Genomic DNA, 19,983 nt, shown 5'->3' on the forward strand with positions numbered 1-19,983 from the left:
TTAATTTTTGTATAAGGTGTGAGACATAGGTCGAGATTCATTTTTTACTTTGTTTTTACTTTTTTTATTTTTTTAAACAGGGCAAACACACATGTGTGTGCACTGCCAGATGGCTGCTAGAAGATTCAGTTTTTAAAATGTGAATGTCCAATTGTCCCAGCACCATTTGTTGAATAGATTGTTCCTTACTCCCCACCCCCACTCTGCCAAAAGTGCTTTTGCACTTTTGCAAAATCTAGTTTAAATATATATATTTATATCTGTTCCTGGATTCTCTGTTCTGTTCCATTGGTCCATTTGTGTCTTTCTCTATCAATAGAACATTCTTTATTATTGTAGCTATACAGTAAGCCTTCACATTGTATAGCATGATTTTCCTACTTTATTCTTCATTTTCAGAACTGTTTTTAACTATTTCATGTCCTTTGAATTTCTATAAATTTTAGAGTAAGCTTTTCTATGTCTACAAACACCTTGATAGGCATTTATATTAAACCTAGAGGTCAGTATGGGGAGAAATGACATCTTTACTCTGTTGACTCTTCTAATTCATGAGTAAGCCTTTCTATTTATTTCATCTTCTTTGATTTCTTTTTATCAGCTTTTTGTCCTTTTCAGCATACAGTGTCTGTACATGTTTTGTTAGATTTGTATCTAGGTATTTCACTCTCTTTGGAGCAATTGTAAATGGTATTATAATTTTAATTTTATTTCTGTGTGTTCATTTCAGTATGTAGAAAATGCAGTTAATTTTTCTTTGTATTGAGTCTGTATCTTGTAACATTGCTGAAACTCACTTCTAGGTTCTAGGAGTGTTTTTTGTATATCCCTTGGGATTTTATATAGAGACAATCATTATCACAAATAGAGACAATTTAATTTCTTTCTTTAAAATCTGTATGCCTTCCCTCACCCCACTTCCATTTTTCTTCCCTTATTGAACTGGATAGAACTTCTAGCGCTGTGTTGAATAAAAGTGGTGAGAATGGGAATTCTTGCCTTTTTCCTTATCTCAGCGGGGGAAGCTTTCAGTCTTTCCCCATTAAGTATGACATGCATGAGTTGTTTTAAAATAACATCTTTCAGGGCACCTGGTGGCTCAGTTGTCAAGCCTCTGACTTTGGCTCAGGTCATGATCTCACAGTTCTTGAGTTAGAGCCCTGCATCAGGCTCTGTGCTGACAGCTCAGAGCCTGGAGCCTGCTTCAGAGTCTGTGTCTCCCTCTCTCTGTGCCCCTCCCCTGCTTGTGTTCTCTCTCTCTCTCTCTCAAAAATAAATAAACATTAAAAAATTTTAAAATAGCATCTTTTCATGATTACAAAAGTGATGCATAATCACTTGAAGAATAGAAATAAGTATAAAGAACAAATAAAAATTATCTGAAATCCATGATTCATAGTTGATATTTGAGATCATACTAATGAATTGTATATATTAGGGTTCTCCAGAGAAACAAAACCAATAGGATGTGTGTGTGTGTGTGTGTGTGTGTGTGTGTGTGTGTGTTATGGAGAGAGAGAGATTGAGAGAGAGATTTATTTTAAAGAATTGGCTCACATGATATGGAGGCTGGCAAGTCCAAAATTTGCAGAGTGGGCCAGCAGGCTAGAGACTCATGGGTAAGCAATATTGCAGTTGAAGTACAAAGGCAGTCTGTTGGTAGAATTCCTTGTTTTGGGGGTAGGTCAACCTTATTTTCTATTTAGGCTTATTTGATTAAATGAGGCTCACCTGCAGTATGGATGGCAATCTGCTTTACTCAAAGTCCACCAGTTGAAATATAAATCTCATCCAGAGATCTTGCCATTTGCAACACACATGGATGGATCTAGGGGTCTTATGTTAAGTGAAATAAATCAGATTGAGAAAGACAATTAACATATGATTTCAATTATATGTGGAATCTACAAAATAAAACAAATGAATAAACAAACAAAAAAAGAATTAGACTTATAAATAAAGAGACCAAAGTGATAGTTGCCAGAGGGATGGGCAAATGGATGAAGAGGAATGGGAGATACAGGCTTCTGGTTATGGAGTGAAGAAGGCATGGGAATAAAAGGCACAGCATAGGGAACATAGTCGATGATATTGTAATGATGTTGTATGGTAGCAGACATAGCTACACTTGTGGTGAGCATAATATAACATATGGAGATGTGGAATCACTATGTTGTACACCTGAAACTAACGTACCATTGTGTGTCAACTATATTCAAAATTTTTTTGAAATTTTATTTGCCATAAATAAATAAATAACAATTTACACTTAAAAAATGTAAATCTCATCCAAAAACACCCTCACAAAAATATACAGGATAATGTTTGACCAAACATCTGGGTAACATGGCCCAGTCAAGTTGACAAATATTTTGAGAAGTTTTCTGTGTCATTAAATCCCTCGCTTTTTTATGATTGCACAGAATTCTGTTATATGAATATATCAGAATTTATTAGCATGGTCTTCAATTGTCATACATTTAAGATGTTTCCATATTTTTGCTATTTTAAATAATGTTATGATGAACAAATATCTTTTGTTGTACCTGTTTATATACCTATAATACTAAGAAGAGAAATTTCTGGATCAAAGAATATAAATATTTTTTAAAAATCTTCTTAATACATCTTGATATATTTCTTTCCAGAAAGACTATATTCATACTAACATTATATGGCATTTGATCCTCAGAAAATATTGTTCTGGAGCTTCATTAAAATTTTTATTTATAATAGTCTGAAGACCACCCATTGTTTATTGACTCAGACTTTCCAATTTCTTTTCCTAACTGTCATATTTTGTCACAGTTTCCTTTAAATGTTTGGTGGTCTACACCATTATTGTACATGCACAATTTTGCCCCTCTTAGAAGTGAGCTCAAAAGATTCTCTAATTCCTTCCGTTCTTTTCTGAGGCATTTCTTATGGGGAGGCTTGTAGACTCAGATTAAAAGAAAGTGCTGAGACATTACCCTTAGTTTCGGTGAAATTGTAATTAATGACTTGGAGGAAGCCTTTTCTGAAGTATAACACACTGATGAACTAAACTGATAAAGTTTTTTTTTCTTTTACATATGGCAAATTTTAACAAATAGGATGTGCAATCTGTTTTAGAATAATAGCTGCTCAGGAATCAACAAGACCTTGAGAGGCCATAAAATTAATAATACTACTGGAGACAAAGCTAGACAGATTCCATCTCTGGCAGATGAGAATGAATGCCATGCTTAAAGTTCTCTGTGGAAGAGATGATGTATTGTCTTATAAAAACCTGTTCCAGCATCTAATGACTTTGACTATTATGAAACCCACCAGTAGCCCAAATCCTGCAGAACTTAATGATGCTTAATGCCAAAGTAACTAGATATTTATCTAACCAATATTTTTGTAGGCAAACCTTTTCCACCCTCATATACATACATTTTTAAAATTTATTTATATTGAGAAAGAGAGAGTACGCGTGTTTGTGAGTGATGGGGAGGCAGAAAGAGAGGAAGAGAGAGACTTCTCCAAGCAGGCTCCGTGCTGCCAGCTCGGAGCCTGTTGTAGGGCTCAAACTCACCAACTGTTAGATCATGACCTGAGAGAATGAGAGAATTGGAGGCTTAATGGACTGAGCCACCCAGGCGCCCATCCTCCTCATATATTTTTTACATCAACAATAGTATATTTTAAAAATAGTTTTCATGATATAAGCTACATAACTTTTTAGAATAAGAAATAATGATGATCTGCCCTCAAATAATACATACTTTCAGACCCTTGGTTAAACACCAAGCAGTCGTGCCTTTGATGATCACTTCAACAGTGTAACCTGATACACTGCAAACTTCACAGTGTAACTTGATAACAATCATGGAAATGGATGACTACATTATGACATGTTGCCTGCAAAAGAACATTCTAACAACCAGGACACTAAATATAACAGCACACAGTTTCAAATATTCAAGCACTGCTTTCTGGCAAGTAGAAACTGTATAAAAACCGCTGATGTATTTTGACTATACATAAATATATAAGGATGTAGCAGCTCAGTTCTCCCATACATAGCACCTCCTTTCTCGAATGAGACTGGCTCAGGAAAGCTTGAAAATAGTATGGGGAATAATTCTTCCCTTTAACTGCCAAGGAAGAAAATGAACTAAAAAAATAAATTACTATAACCATAGGGGCTATAGAGAATGAAATAAAGGGAAGGCATTGCAGTAAATAAAGGGAAATAAATAAATGAGAGAATTAAATAAAGAGAAAATCATTTTTTCATGATAGTAATCTCCTGAAGCAGTGAATGTGAGAGGGGGCATCGAAAAGCCGCTTCATTTTCACATAGCCCAAGGATTATTCTCACTGATTCCCTGGGTACCCATGATGTCTGACTGCTTTATGAGAACACACACACCACAAGCTTCCTACCCTCGAAGGGAAGGTAATTCCTTTCACATTAAGAATGATAAGAAAACACACATTTAAACTTTCTAGAAAACTTCAGCTGTCTTGGCCCCTTTGACACTTTTGAGTACACACCGTGGGCCTGGCAAGGCAGAACATTAGAGCAGGGGCCAAAGGGCAGCTCCCTTTGGTCCAGTGCCCCTGGCACTGTCTCCTCAAGGCAGGTGTCCAGGGATCTGCCAGGGGAAGCTGGTGGCCAGGCTCCCAGGTTGGGACATGGCCTCCTCTTGTGTGAGGGATTCTAAGACAGACTGGAAGAGCAGTTCTCCAGCTGCCAAGACCTGACAACTGCTGCTGCTGTCCCCTTGCTGCTCCGGGTTTGTTATAAGGACCTTTGTTCAGGCAAATCAGGGAGCCATCTTTCTCATACCTTTAAGTAAATGAGCTAAAGTAGGAGAAAAAATGGAAGTGGACTGATTTTATATAATGTAGACCAAATTCTTTTTCATTTGGGGGGTAACTTCATAGCTTATTTCTTTGGGAGAATTTTTGGCCAAAGTTGTGAAGGGTTCCTTTTCCTTCCTGTATTGGGGAGTCCTGGAGACCAGCCTTAGGTGCAGTGACTCACAGGACTCACAGGGCTCAGCATGCAGTTGATAAAATGATGCAAAGAAAAATCATCAAAGTAAAAAGACACATAAGTGAAGTCTGGAGGAAACCTGTCTCAAGCTTCCAAGAGCCCTTGGAATATAGAACATGCTTAATTCTTCCATTAATGAGAAGTGTTGTTTACCAGAGAAACTTACTGGGAACTCAGACCCCAAGCCTTTTATTGGATGATGGTCATGAGGCACACACTGTCTAGCATGTACAGAAATTCCAGACTTCCAGAAAAAAAAACTAGTTGTTCAGCATAAACCAAAGTTTGGATAAGCTATTTAGACTACTCATTAATTAGGGTAAATTTTATAATACTAGGGAAAGTTAACCAGCCAGGTTCCCAGATGCCAGTCAAGGGCCAACCTTGCAGGAAGACTTTTCTAAGGATATGTAGTCTCAGGCTACTATGCTAACTCTTTTCTACATAGTCTACCCCATTTGGCCAAGACGTTTTTAGAGCAAAATTATCATCAGTAGAACCCCATGCGGCAGGGTGAAGGCAACTTGCTGTACTGACTCTCTTATGCCCTCCACAGTCCTGGATTTAGCCAATTAAAACAAATCCCACTGGGACGCCTGGGTAGCTCAGTTGGTTAAGATTTAGGCTCAGGTCATGATCCCAGGGTCATAGGATTGAGACCTGAGTTGGGTTCTGTGCTGAGCATGGGGCCTGCTTAAGGTTCTCTCTTTTTCTCTCTCCCTCTCTCTCTCTCTCTCTCTCTCTCTCTCTGTCTCTCTCTCTGTCTCCTCTTCTGCCCCTATCCTCTGCTCGTGCTTTCTCTCTAAAAATAAATTTAAAAAATTAAAATTAAACAAACAAGTCCCATTAACAATAAAGGTCAGGGGCTCCTAAGGGGCTCAGGCAGTTAAGCGTCTGACTCTTGATTTCAGCTCAGGTCATGATCTCGCGGTTCATGACATGATCTTGTGCTGACATTGTGGAGCTTGCTTGGGATTCTCTCCCTTTCTTGCTCTGCCCCTCCCCCACCCATGGGCCCACAGGCACTCTCTCTCTCAAAATAAATAAGTAACCTTTTAAAAAATTAACAATTAAGTTCAATTTTAGTAAGTCAGGTGGCTCTCTCCTAAAGTTTTTGCATTAACTTTTTTTACTTGACCTAAGTCATCAGTTCAAGTGCAGTACAAGGCTAGTAAAGCTGAAGCTGTCCTGCATGTCTTCCAGGACTGAGGTGACTCATGAAAGTCAAGGTGCATGTATAAGGTGTATAATACCAGAGAGTACTCTTGGAAACAAAAAGTTTGCAATTGTTAGGTCACCCAATGAAGGCATACATTAGTTAGGCATTAGAGGTTAACAGGGCTCCCCAGTGTGGCTTCCCACTGTGGGTCCTTCTGCTCTAGGGTCTCTGTCCAGTCCAAGTAATGCAGTTGAGTCCCTAGTTTTAGAAGCACTTCCAGAAGGCAGTTTCAGCCAGTTTTGCTTGTTTTTGACATCAGTTCATTTGCCTCATGAGTGTGGATGACATCTAGAGGTATTCTTCATGGGAACATAGGAGCTGCCCCACAGTCAGCACTGTCAGGTGTGATCATAGGTTCAGTAGTTGGTTTGAATTCAGGACCTCACAGCATACTGGGAAGGCAACATTGGCATTCAGGAGTAGTTCTGAAAAACAGAGTAGTTATGAGAAATAGGGATCATTAATGTCCTCCTTCCTGCATTTCCCAGGTGCTGGGTGTGTGTGTGTGTGTGTGTGTGTGTGTGTGTGTGTGTGTGTTTTCTGTTATTACAAAATCAGTGTGTCTCATTTAATAATCATTACTTTATGTTTCTTCCCCAGTCATTTTTTATTCTCATTTTTCATCAACAAGAGTTGGGTGTAAAGAGGGTATTGAGAATTTAGCTGTTACTCCATGGTATTGCTACCTTGACATCATTTTGTTTGACCAAGCAGTGACCTTAAACTGACACTAGACCCCTCATACAAGCACATGCCCTAGATAGCAGTCTGCAGAGTCACAGGCACATGTAAGTTCCTGCTATCACTTCCCCAACAGCCCTCGTGATCAACAATCTCCCCTGACCCCCACTGCCTTCCCCTTATGGAGCTCCTTAAATAAGACTACCGTGTGGCTTATCAGACCCTGCCCTTTTAGCTTGAGTTGACCAATGTAACCTTAGACCTGGGAATCCCAAAGCACTCCACCTGCAGACTTTAATAAAAACATGTGTCCCAGCTTCTGCCTCACTCTGTCGGCACTCTGCCATGACCTCCCCACAATAGCCCTCAAGGTGTGCCAGGTACTTCCTCCAGGACCTGTAAATAAAAAACTTCTCTATTTTAATTCTGCTTGTGGTCTGTTGTTGAACCACAGTTCACCATCTGACATCCCATGCTCCACTTAATAAGTGATAATTTAACAAATTCATAACAGAGGGATAGAAGAATTTACACAGAAAAACACTGTTAATATAACTTAACCAGAAAGACATATCATCCTCAGGAACTGGTTAGGACAAAACCCTGAATTTTCAAAAGTTTTCAGAACATGTTTACATAACCCTCACCCTTTTCATCCTGATCATTTATTCGGTAATCAGCCTGAAAAAGAACAATCTTTGTTTGGGAATTGCTACATTTAATAATCAAACTGCCTAACTAAGGAGAAAGGTAAGTAAAGTAGAATCAGGCTATCAGTCTGTCGTTGCAAATTTCAAATAATCTTGAAAGTCAGACATAAGTCAACAGCAGTGAGACATTCCTGAGCAGTGGGTGAGAGGAGACCCCCCTCTGTCAGGAGTGGAGTGGAGAGGTCTACCCTACATTCTGTGTTGTCTTCCAACTTAACAGCTTTCAATGGGAATCACACATTAGGTTCCTTGTGATCATTCATCTCAAATGCAATTAGCCCCTGCATTAGAAATATACAGCCACTAGCAGCTTGGTTTCAGATGGTCCCATCAGAGAATGAGCCCTTCCTAGTGGGTATCTACAGGTGACCCATGTAATCCAGCCAGCATCCACAATGTTTCTGGCCCTACAGAGGGGTGTCTTAAGTCTTCAGTCGTCTTAGAGTCTGTTTGATTCATTTAGCCTATGTCTACTTTCCAAGATTGGAACTGTCTGTTACAGATGTTGTTAGGTTTCAGCATACCATCGGGTCCAGGGAATTAGGATCTCTGAATTCAGGATTCCAAAAAGCCAATGACTTTTCTTTGACAGCAGCAAAGGTGAGAGACTACAGGTTAGACAGTGGTGTTCCAAGGCTTTTTAAGCCCCCTTTATCTTGTTGGACTTAGAGTTCAAATTGACCTACTCAAAAATATACACACTTAGTCTAGAAAATCACCAGTCTGTAAGAGTCAGACCTCTGATTTTACAGAAACTTATTGTCAAGCTAAAAAACTACTTTTTAAACCTCAAAAACTATATTTTCCTGTGGAGAATATTTCTCTTTCTGTTGTCTGCCTTTTCTCATAGGGTCCAACAGGCAAAAATCATAGCAAAAATAATTAGTTATGAAGATTTCAATATTCAGAAGTTCAAAGAGTTAAAATTTTTAATCCATCCAAACAAGAAAGTTATGTTATATTAACACTTTTATTGGGAGACTTCACCAGATTAGAATAATCCTTCTAGCCTTTATGAAATTACAAGCATATATTTTTTAATCGTTAAAAAAATTATATAGCCAGATGCAATAGCCATAAAACAAAAAATAAACACATTTTAGAAAGTTTCTTAATCTTTCTTTCTTTTCTTTTTCTTTTTCTTTTTTTTTTTTTTGTTGCAAGTTTACTCAAACCTTAGCAGTAAATTCAACACTTTTAGGATTAACATTACAACTACTGAGAGATCCCAGCTGGAATGCAACAGGCTGCTGCACCAGTGGGTAGATTGTTATTTTTCCCCTCTTCTTCTCCGGCCCCCCCATCTCTGTCTTTTTTTCCTAATTTGTGTAAAGTTTTCTCCAGCCTTGGAACTGACTTAATCTTATTTCCTCCCACTTGGAGGAGTGAACAATACAAACATACAACATCTTGGCTCACACAAAATGTTTTAAAGGAATGTTTGAACCCTTTCTCCTCCCACCTGAAGGACAGAACAAAACCTAAAGATGTCACTCAGCCTGCACATTTTAATTCCTTCACCTTAGCTACCATGGCTGAAAGCAGCCAATAAACCCAATTCTCCTAGGGTTGGATCTATCATTTTTAATTCCATAGGTAACCTTCACCTTTCACAAGAGACATCATCTCCGCTGCTGTTTCATACCACAGGTGACTAGGTGGCCATTGGGAGGTGAAGGTTCACAATTGTATCCCTTTCATACCTCCTTTCTCCAAACACTGTTTTAGCCATATTTCAGTGAGTCAGAGCTGTTTTTAATGAATCCCACTTCTGACACCAACTGGCACCCCAGTTTAAAGATTGCTAGAAAAATCCACAGCATATAGTTATACTTATGGATAAGATTTGTTACACTGAAAGGATACAAAGTAAAATCTAAAATGGTAAAGGGCATGTTGGGTGAAGTCTGAAGAAAGCCAGGCACAAGCTTCCAAAATATATATATATTTTTTCCATTGAAGCCTTATTATAGGATGTGTTTAATTTCTCCAGTAATGAGTTTTGGCAACACATGTGAAGTGTCTACATTCTCATTTGGGACTTAGTGCCCATGGTTTTTAATGGGTGCTGTTTATGTGGGACCCTGCTATGGGCTGTATGTTGTAATCCTACAAAATTCATATGTTGAAGCCTAAATATAATATGATGGTTTGTAGATAACGGCTTTGGGAGATAAATGAGAGGGTGGAGCCCTCATGAATGGGGTTAGTGCCTGTGATGGTTAATTTTATGTCAATTTTATGGGGTGCCCAGATTAAACACTATTTCTGGATGTGTCTGTAAGGGTGTTTTTCGATGAGATTAGCATTTGAATTGATGGGCTCAATAAAGTTGATTGTCCTCCCCAGTGTGGTGGGCCTCATCCAATCAGTTGAGGATCTGATTAGAACAAAGGACAGAAGGAGGAATTTGCCCTTTTTTCCCACCTCACTTCATAAATTGGGATATCTCATCTTCTCCTGCCCTTGGGCTTGGATTTACACCATTGGCTCCCCTGGTTATCATTAGACTTGGACTGAATTACACCACTGGCTTTTCTGGGTCTCTAGTTTGCAGATGGTAGATTGTGAGGCTTATCAACCTCTATAATTGCATAAGCCAATTCCACATAATAAATCTCCATATTTATAACTTTATCTGCACATTTCCCAATATAAGAAGGGTTCAGAACTCCAAGGCATAGATGTCACTCAAAGAGGTTTTTAAAATAATGTCCTATTTCTTTTCCTCAAAATACTTTGAAGCAATAATTAGGTATGACCTGTTCTGGTTTTTCAATCCTCTGGTCATAGATTTATTATTTTGTTTCAAAAATTGGAAGAAAAGACATTCCTGTCTTAAGAGGAATAGAAAAGAAGAGGTTTATCCATAGTTAAGTTTTGTGGACATACCTATCCTGCTTCCCCAATGAAGTTACCATGTTTCTTTCTTTAATAATAGAGACAACCAATAGTGGTTGCATACATTTATACTTATAACTTTTCTCATCTGGGCCATTGAGAATCAGGCTTTCTGCATTCTGTAATAAAAATATACAAAGTTACAAGCCTGTATCTCTCACTATTTAAAACAAGAAGTAAAAATGTTGCAAGCTATTTTATGCTTTGGTTATTTTCCCTTAGCAACTTAGAAATTGTGGTACCATGCTCTAGAAACACTGGTCACAATTATTAAGCATGTCTTTTTGCAGCTCAAAGAGTTTTCATATGGGAAATGGCCAAGAATACCTCTGTTTACAAATGCAAAAGTTTCTCAAAGTTTTCTTGGAATACTGGTGGAATGGTGGAGTCTGGACTTCATTATTCTACTCCTTGCTTCAAACTTGGCTATGCTGCTTAGTAGTAATTTAACCTTGAGCAAGTGATGATCTGTTTGAATCTCACTGTCCTTATCTATAAAATGTGATACAAATCTCCCAGGATACATTTAAAAATATGTACATTTACAAATATGTAAAATATTTGACTTCATACCTGGTACAAAGCAGGGGTTTAATAAATGTATTATTCCTGTTATCTCAAAAAATGCCCACTAAAAGGCAAGGTTATAGTGTTCATAGAAGCTTTTTATAATACCCCTACCTGAACACAACCCAAATGACAGCCCAAAATGACCATCAGTTAGTAGATTGAATTTTTTAAAATATGGGATATTCATACAATGCAGTACTATATAGCATGAACTACCATTACTACAAAAGTATGGATAAATCTCACCAATATAACATTGAATGATATGAAATAATACATTCTATATAATACCATTGAAACAAAGTTTAAAAACAGGCAAAATTATAGAGTCAGCAGCCAGAAGTCATAACCTTTTGGAGGGAGGATGGATTGGAGGAAGGACAAAGGGAGCCAGCTGAGATGTTGGAAATGTTTTGTCTTCACCTGCATGGTGGTGATCATATATGGGTATATGCATGTAAAAAACTCATCAAACTGAACACTTAATATTTGTACATTATATACATACATGTATATTATTTACATTTATGCAGATATAAATGATACATCAGTAAAAAAAAATGCTCCCTTAATCCCAGGATTTTGTATCAATAGCAGTTTTATTTACTAGGAGTGTATCTAGCAGACAATATAACATGCCAAAAGCTGGCCATCTAGCAGGCTGTAGTCAGTCTGTCCCTTGTAAGTGGCCCCATTTCAGAACTAGCCTGGAGCTGACAGGCATATTATAAGGTCATGCTCCATCATCATTGACAGCTGGAGATGCCATCACATGCCATCGGCAGCAAAGCACAGGGAAAACCAGGCAGTGGACTGTGCTTCCCACCCTTAGGCTTGGAGGCACAAGCCCCAGCAATGGAAGGATTAAAAAGCCTCAATTTAAAAAGACAGGGGGAGGGGAGGGAATGTGGGCTGCACAATTTATAAATAGACATTCCCTGAGGCTGCCTGATGGTGAAGTGGTTGTTTAGTAAATCTTTCTCCCTTAAGAATCCCATTATCGGAGAGCATTTGAAAATACCAGTTTCATTTTGTCTTTTGGGGGAGATCCTGGGTTTCATCAAGTCAGCCCTGTTGGATGATATTGCTCTCTGTCAGATCTAGGGACAGGCCTTCAGTACCTTGAATCACCTATACATGGAGCACAAAGATGATGATGATGATGATGATGATGTGTCTTTTGCCAAATGGATGAGCAGCTTCTGGGGTCACAGCTGGATAGAAGAGAATGAGAGAGGACTCCGAGACCGTCACGGATCACAAGCTGCCAGTTACAGGAAAACCTCCCTGCCCTGCCCAGTGAGTTATTATCAGAGAACCAGGGGAGAGCTGGACTAGGGGAGGGGGGTTTCTATTGGATAATTTTTGAAGAGGCCTTTGGTATAAAATTTTCTTTGGTTAAAAAGCAGTACTTCTAAACCTTTTTATATCCACAAAAATCCCTTTTATTACTTTATCTTGTTCTCCAGGGGAACTGATGTTCATCTATTAGGTAAAGATTTCTTCATTTTTAGTAGTCTAAGATATCTTTACGATTTGGAGCTACTGATAAACCTGAGACAATCCTTCTGAGGGTTAATATAATTCAAGCCAAAGGAAAGACACTTGATATTATAGTTTGTGCAGCATCGGCATGGGTCAATGTGTGATTTCCTATAGTCTTTTAAAAATACTGAAAATAAGCTCCACTATTTGATAACCTCTGAAGAATTGGTGATTCCACATAATAAATCACCACCTTTGAAAAAATTTGATATCCTTTTTCTTCTGGTTCCCCTTTGGTTTCCTGAGGGTAGAAGGAGCCACAATTGTCCTGCCCTCAGCAAGGCAAACACCCAATGTCTAGGGAACAAGATGCAAGCAGGAAAGCCCCTGATGGGGAGTGGGTGGGCCTGACCAGGTGAGGACTCCGCAGCAGGTGCAGACAGTGGTTCTCTTTGTTCAACTGCGGTGCCAGAAGACTCCACTGCAGACACACGTGTCCTCTGCTTCCCAGTTACACAACAATAATACAGCTTTTCTTTTTCATGAGTGACTTAGAATTCCAGCTGTAGAGAATACATTCTCAACCTTCTGCCTCTGTCAACCCCAGAAACAAGTAAGTTTTGGGGTAATGTTATTTTATTTCATTTTTATCCCTAGAGTTCTCAGATGCTTAATGCTTATAAGGGATATAAAAGTGTGTAAGGCAAAGTCTCTTTTACTCTCACTGACCAGCAAGTTTTGAGGAATGTCTTTGAGACACAAATATTTGAAAATAGGTTTCTTACCAAATGCATACTCAGGGACTAAGGGCAAGTTTCAACAGCTCTTTGAGCTTCAGGTACCTTAACTAAAAAAGAAGAGAGGCTGGACTGGATGATCCCTGGGAACCCTTCTAGTGCTAACTGTCCATGATTCTGTTGTAAATGAACACCTGCATATCACGCTCTCATTTTAATCTCTTATGTTCCACTTCGAGTGAGGTATTCACAATGTGTGAACCAGAAGTGTAATTAGTTTCCAGTTTCCAGATAGTGAGGACCAGGGAGAAACAAAGAGAAAAATTCTGATTTGCTATTTATCTCAACAGCCCTTTGGAGCCACTGAAAATAGGAAAACAAAAGAAGACACATGACTTTTAAAATACAGTTTTGTTGAATAAATTCTAGGATTTATTGGACTTTTAATACTGAGATAATCCACCCTTTTTAGAGAATCCATTTTTAGGTTTCAGTGCTGTTTGCCTTAAACTATCAGGGTGGAATTTGTTATGTATGATATTTCTAAAAGATGTCCATATATCTTTTCCTGCTCATACTAGCTTTGAGCATTTGCCTGAATTAACCTCTTCAGATTCTCTTAGTCAACAGTGACTTCCATAATTATCAGACTAACATGCAGAAAGTATGTGCTTATTTAAGGATGCAAAGCATGGAATAAAAATGACCACATTATTCAATAGAACAGCAAGAGCATAAGCACAGAACACAGAGCAGGGAACCCAGAGTGAGGTGAGCAGAGTCCAGGGAAATAGTCAGGGGTCTGAGTCTCCGCCTCTGGTCACATTATGCCACATATTTATGAAGAGAGCCTGTAGTTGGATACTTAACTGTTCGAATTCTAAAATGTACTCAGGTTTTTCTTACCTTAGAGATATGAGAACCATTAGGTTTTCATTTTTTGTGTGTGTGTTTTGCTTTAAGCTCAATGAATAACTTAAAAAGAAAAGCTTACTCTTAGCCTTATATCTTTTCTTCTCTCCCCACTGCTCCAATCTAAGGCTCTTCCCTCTCACAACCTATTAGTAACCTGTATCCATCAATATTACATGCGTTGGAAGAGAAGAGTTTTCTCCTTCTTTCCCATTTGAATGTGGTTTCTAATATGGCTTTCAGCCTCATGATTCCCGCAAAACCATAGCGATGGAGCCTTGATTCATTGAACATATTTATTGAATACCTATTATGTGCCAGACATTATGCAAGCCTCTATAGGCTTATAGGGCACAAGAAGACAAACAAAATCTCTGAGCTTGTGGAACTTCCAGTCTAGTGGAAAATACAATTTGTCAGAAAGAACAAGGTAGACAAGGGGTAGAGCGTGGTCCTTTTTAGAGAACACTATTTTTTAACAAGCCTCAGTTTAATGATCTATGATTGCTGATTTAAAGTGAATTTAAAAATCTAACTTTACTGTCCTGATGTTCTTGGTGGAAAAAAATGAAGTGATATGAAGTCCCTTTCATGAACTGAACTGATGTGCCTTGTACCTCCAGCACCACAAGTAAAAGTTTCTGTATTCCTTATTTATCCTGCTCTTTGAAAGCGGATTTTAAAGACTTTAGTCTATTCAGCTTTCTAGGCATCTTCTGTACCTTACCATGGTTCTCTTACCATCCTTTGGCACAGTTTGGGCCTATGGAAAGGGAGATTATGCTAAATGAAAGGAGTCTTCAAGGAAGAACCAAATTCCCTGGCCAAGGGCTTTGTTAATTCTATTTTTTAATTTATTTTTTAATGTTTATTTACTTTTGAGAGAGAGAGAGAAAGAGACAGAGTGTGAGTGGGGGAGAGGCAGAGAGAGAGGGAGACACAGAATCCCAATCAGGCCCCAGGCTCTGAGCTGTCAGCACAGAGCTGGTCAGTGGGGAGCTTGAACCCAGGAGCTATGAAATCATGACCCGAGCTCAAGTTGGGTGCATAACCAACTGAGCCACTCCGGCACCCCTAGCTTTGCTAATTCTAAATGCTTTCTCAGTGCTTCCTCTATGCTCCAAGGTAGGCACAGTATATGCTTGCCCACATGATATCATTTGAGGGGATATAAAAATAAGCCTCTACCTGTCTGCACCCAAGGGATTAAAATTTTTTTTCATGTTTATTCATTTTTGAGAGAGAGAGAGAGAGAGAGAGAGAGAGAGAGAGAGAGAGAGAGAGAACACAAGCAGGGGAGGGGCAGAAAGAAAGAAACTCCGAAGCAGGCTCCATGCTGTCAGCACAGAGTCCGAGGCAGGGCTTGAACCCATGAACCAAGAAATCATGACCTGAGCAGAGGCTGGATGCTCAATGGACTGAGCCACCTATGTGTCCCCATTTTTTTCTTTTTGGAAATAATCACCTTTGGGGCATCTGGGTGGCTCAGCTGGTTAAGCACCCGACTCTTGGTTTCAGCTCAGGTCATGATCTCCCAGTTTCTGAGTTCAAAACCTGTGTGGGCCTCTGTGCTGACATCCCAGAGCCTGCTTGGGATTCTCTCTGTCTGTCCCTCTCCCATGCACACTGTCTCCCTCAAAATAAATAAATAAATAAATAAATAATCTCCTTTAACCGTTTTTATATTCTCTCTTCATGGTCTCAATTTAAAGCAATAGAAGACACTTATAATTTTCATTTTTATCCTGACTGACCTGAGTATGGCTACACACTGTCACCATTACAGTATCTCACCATAGGGGTGGTTTGCCCGCATTTGTTCACTACACGGAGCGGGCGGGGCATGGCCCCCTCAGAGGATTTTTCATAAACCTGAGGAGAAGGAATGCCCTAAAGTTACGTGAGTAACAGTGGTTTCTTGTTTTTCAGGTTAAATTTATATTTAATTTCAACAGGAGACAATGCTTTAATCCCAAAGATGAAACTAGTGATAGAGTTTCAGGCAACAGTAACAACTCTATGGTAGCACTTTTAGCATAACGCTCTATGGATTTGTTTTCTATTTTCTACTGGATGTAGAGGAGTCACTGGAAGGGCAGCAGAGTAGAGAAGGATGAAGGGAGGGCTCCAGAGGCAGCCACCCAGGGTCGGCCACTAGCAGCGTAACTGACTGAGTTACCTACGTCTCTCTGACCATATGTAAAGGTGACTGATGGAAACAGCATATGCCTCATAAGGGTGTAGGGAAGATTCAATAAGTAATTTATATAATGTAATTAGGAAATTGCCTGGTACCTAATGAGCACCTATGCTTCTTATTATTATGTGCTGGAAGTTTTGAAAATTGGGAATTTTTTTCCAGATGATGCTTTAGTTAAGTACTGCAAAAAGTTCTAGAGTCTCTCATTGTCTCTAATGTTTCTCTTTCTCTCTTATATCACAATGGGAAGACAGTAGGTAATTTTATACTGGTGGTTGGCATTTGGCATATGTTCTGTTTATGGACTGATGTCGCCCCCTCCCCCTGCTAACCCTCCAAAATTCATATGCTGAAGTCCTAACCCCGAATGTGATGGTATTTAGAGATGAGGCCTTTGGAAGTAATTAGGTGTAGATGAGCTCATGAGGTGAGATGGGATTACTACTCTTATAAGAAGAGACACCATAAAGCTTGCCCTTTCTCTTTCTCTCCACCTGCATGCATAAGTCTTAGGCGAGACATTTAGCTGACCTAAGATTCATTTTCCTCATCTGTAAAAGGGAAGGATGATTCCCTCCCAGGATTTGTTCTGAGGTCAGAGGTCAAGAACATGGTCCCCGGAGAGTGTGGTACTCTGGTACTGTGCACTATGACTTAACATGGGTCTTATTATCCCAGCACCTGGAACTTTCTCCTCATTGTTTCTCATTTTGCTGTTAATGGGTGTCTCAGGGGCTTGTATTTACACAGAGAGCAGGAGAGGTACAAGTGAAGGGTGATTGCAATTAAAGACAAGACAAAGAATATCAAGTAGTTAAGCTCTCCAGAGGAAAATTTTACATAACCAATGTCTTTTTATTTATTTATTATTATAATTTTTAAAGATTTTATTTTTAAGTAATCTCTCCACCCAACGTGGGGCTCAAACTCACAATCCTGAGATCCAGAGTTACACGCTCCATGGACTGAGCCAGCCAGGTGCCCCACCGATTTCTTATTAATTAATTAATTAAAGTGAGAACCTATGCCTTGGGTCAGAACTGGGAACTGGACAGTGACTGCTCTGAAGGCAGTGTCTGTACATGCTTTGTCACTCTGTCATCTGGGACCCCAGCTAGTGAGCCCAAAATGAAGGATCCCATCCCATGGGCAAGAGCCCACACTCACAGTGTGGGAGAGAAACCTCTAAGGCTAGTCCATGGCTGTGGAGGTGATATGTACGTACTTGGTAAAAATAAGCTACATAAAAATAAGCTAGGGCATTGTTTCATGTCTTTGCCAGGAAAATTACACTTGAAGGGCATATAAAATTCCAAAAGTAGAGCTTGCATGGTAAGTAAACATATTTAAAAATGGGAACTTCTCCCTGTAATCGATTAGAGGCCTCTTTTAAGCCTGTTTCCCACAAAGTCACACACAAAAACAAACAACTGGAAAAACCTATATGATAGGAAATATTAAGTATATAATATTAAGTATATAACTCTTGCCATTCTTTTAGGCCCTTTGTGCAAACATTCTCATTTCATATCCAACCTCAAATTTAAAAATTATATTTATTTATTTTTAATTTTTTTTAATGTTTATTTATTTCTGAGGCAGAGGGAGACAGAGCGTTAGTGGGGGGCGGGGGGTGAGGCAGAGAGAGAGGGAGACAAAATCCGAAGCAGGCTCCAGGCTCCAAGCTGTCAGCACAGAGCCCCATGCGGGGCTTGAACTCACAGACCACGGGATCATGACCTGAGCCAAAGTTGGACATTCAACCAACTGAGCCACCCAGGCGCCCCTAAAAATTTTATTTTTAAAATTTTATTGTGGCAAGAACACTTAATACTAGATCTACCATCTTAGCAGATTTTCAAGTGTGCAATACAGTATTGTTAACTATAGGTCCAAGGCTGTACAGTAGATCTTTAGAACTCATTCATCTTTGCATAACTGGAACTTTATACCCATTGATTCACCACTTCCTGTTTCCCCCTTCTCTCAAGTCCTGGCGACCACCACTCTATTCCTCGCTTCTATGGGTTTGAGGAATTTAGAGACCTCATGCAAGTGGAGTCATTTAGTATGTGTTCTTCTGTGTCTCAGTCTCAAGTTTTTAAAGTACCATTTTTTTCTCAATAATACATGATCCCTGCAGAAAACTTAGAAAATACTAAAAAAAAAAAAAAAAGTTCCATGGCACAAAGAAAACCTTTCAAAACATTCAGGTATGTTTTAAGGTTGTCCATCTTACAATGTTATCCTGCTTCAAGCCCTCCTCCCACCTCCCTCCTCCCAGGCGCTCCCGCTCAGCGAGCTTCTTTTCCTTCCAGCCGGCAAGCTCTTCTGTGGCACATATGGGGCTCCTCCTCAGGCAGAGAAGTGTTCCCTGTTCCCTAATTAACCCTGCTCATCCTTCAGATTGTATCTTAATCATCACACCTTCACAAAAGTCTCCCCAATCCTCTTAGCCACTCCAGCACCCACACAAACATACATTATTTTACCCTATTATATCCTCTCAAGGCACCTTGAACTTTTCCTTTACAGCATTTGGCCAAGGCTGTAGGCATATGCCCTTTTTGTTTAGTGTCCTTCTCCTATGCAGACATCATCTCTCTGCAGGACACTGTGCCTGTTTAGCTCCCCAGTTTATCCAAAGCACCAAGTACTCTGTATTACCTATAATAAATGGAATAATATATACAAATTTACCTCATGTCTTTTTAGTAGCTTTACAAATCTTTAACCACATTTTTTATTATTTTTTGAGAGAAAGTTTCTAGACATGTGTATTAGTTTTTTCGGGCCACCATAACAAAATACCACAGACTGTGTGACTGAAGCAGCAGGAATTTATTTTCTCACAGTTCTGGAGGTTAGTAGTCTGAGATAAAGGTGTGAGAAGGTTTGGTTTCTTCCAAAGCCTCTCTTCTCCGCTTGCAGATGGCCACTTTCTTGCTGTGTCTTCACGGTCCTTCCTCTGTGTGAGCCTATCTCTGGCATCCCGCCGTGTGTGTCCAAATTTCTTTTTCTTATAATGGCACTTGTCGGACTGGAATGAGACCCACCATAATGGTCTTACCTTGACTTAATCTTTAAAGGCCCTATCTCCAAATGTAGTCATATTCTGAGCTACTCATATAAGGCTTCAACATATGAATTTGGGGCAGGGGGACACAATACAGCAAACAACAATGTGCAATGGATGGATCCAAGGAGGGGGATATTGTAAGCCCCCTGGCACATATTGCCAACAGCTTTCTGGGAAGGCTATCCACATTTGTGGTCCTACCAGCCTAGATCCCTGCACTCTTACTGGTATTGGTACCATTAGTAACATTTTTGTTTTAAAACTGAAAGGTAAGATTGTGTATTATTTCATTTTCCATAATCTTTGACTACTAATAAGCATAAACAATTTTTACCAGCTGGTATTTTGGTATTTATTTTTCATTCATTCTCTGTATATTTATTCATATATATATATAGAGAGAGAATGAAAGAATATATATGTGTGTATATATATATATTCATATACATATATATAT

The 19,983-nt window shown here is 39.2% G+C and overlaps 1 protein-coding gene across 2 annotated transcripts in view; it reads left to right on the plus strand.

Annotated features, from left to right (window-relative positions):
- LNP1 (leukemia NUP98 fusion partner 1) overlaps positions 1-19,983 on the plus strand; it is a 38,070-nt gene that overhangs the window by 10,569 nt on the left and 7,518 nt on the right. For both annotated transcript variants that reach the window (XM_043593965.1, XM_043593964.1), the window contains exon 3: positions 12,212-12,412. In XM_043593965.1, the coding sequence (XP_043449900.1) occupies positions 12,251-12,412 (162 nt within the window). In that variant the 5' untranslated portion in view covers positions 12,212-12,250. The remainder of the gene's footprint in view (positions 1-12,211; positions 12,413-19,983) is intronic.

This window comes from Prionailurus bengalensis, chromosome C2 (genome assembly GCF_016509475.1).
Source record: "Prionailurus bengalensis isolate Pbe53 chromosome C2, Fcat_Pben_1.1_paternal_pri, whole genome shotgun sequence".
In the NCBI taxonomy this organism is placed as follows: Eukaryota; Metazoa; Chordata; class Mammalia; order Carnivora; family Felidae; genus Prionailurus; species Prionailurus bengalensis.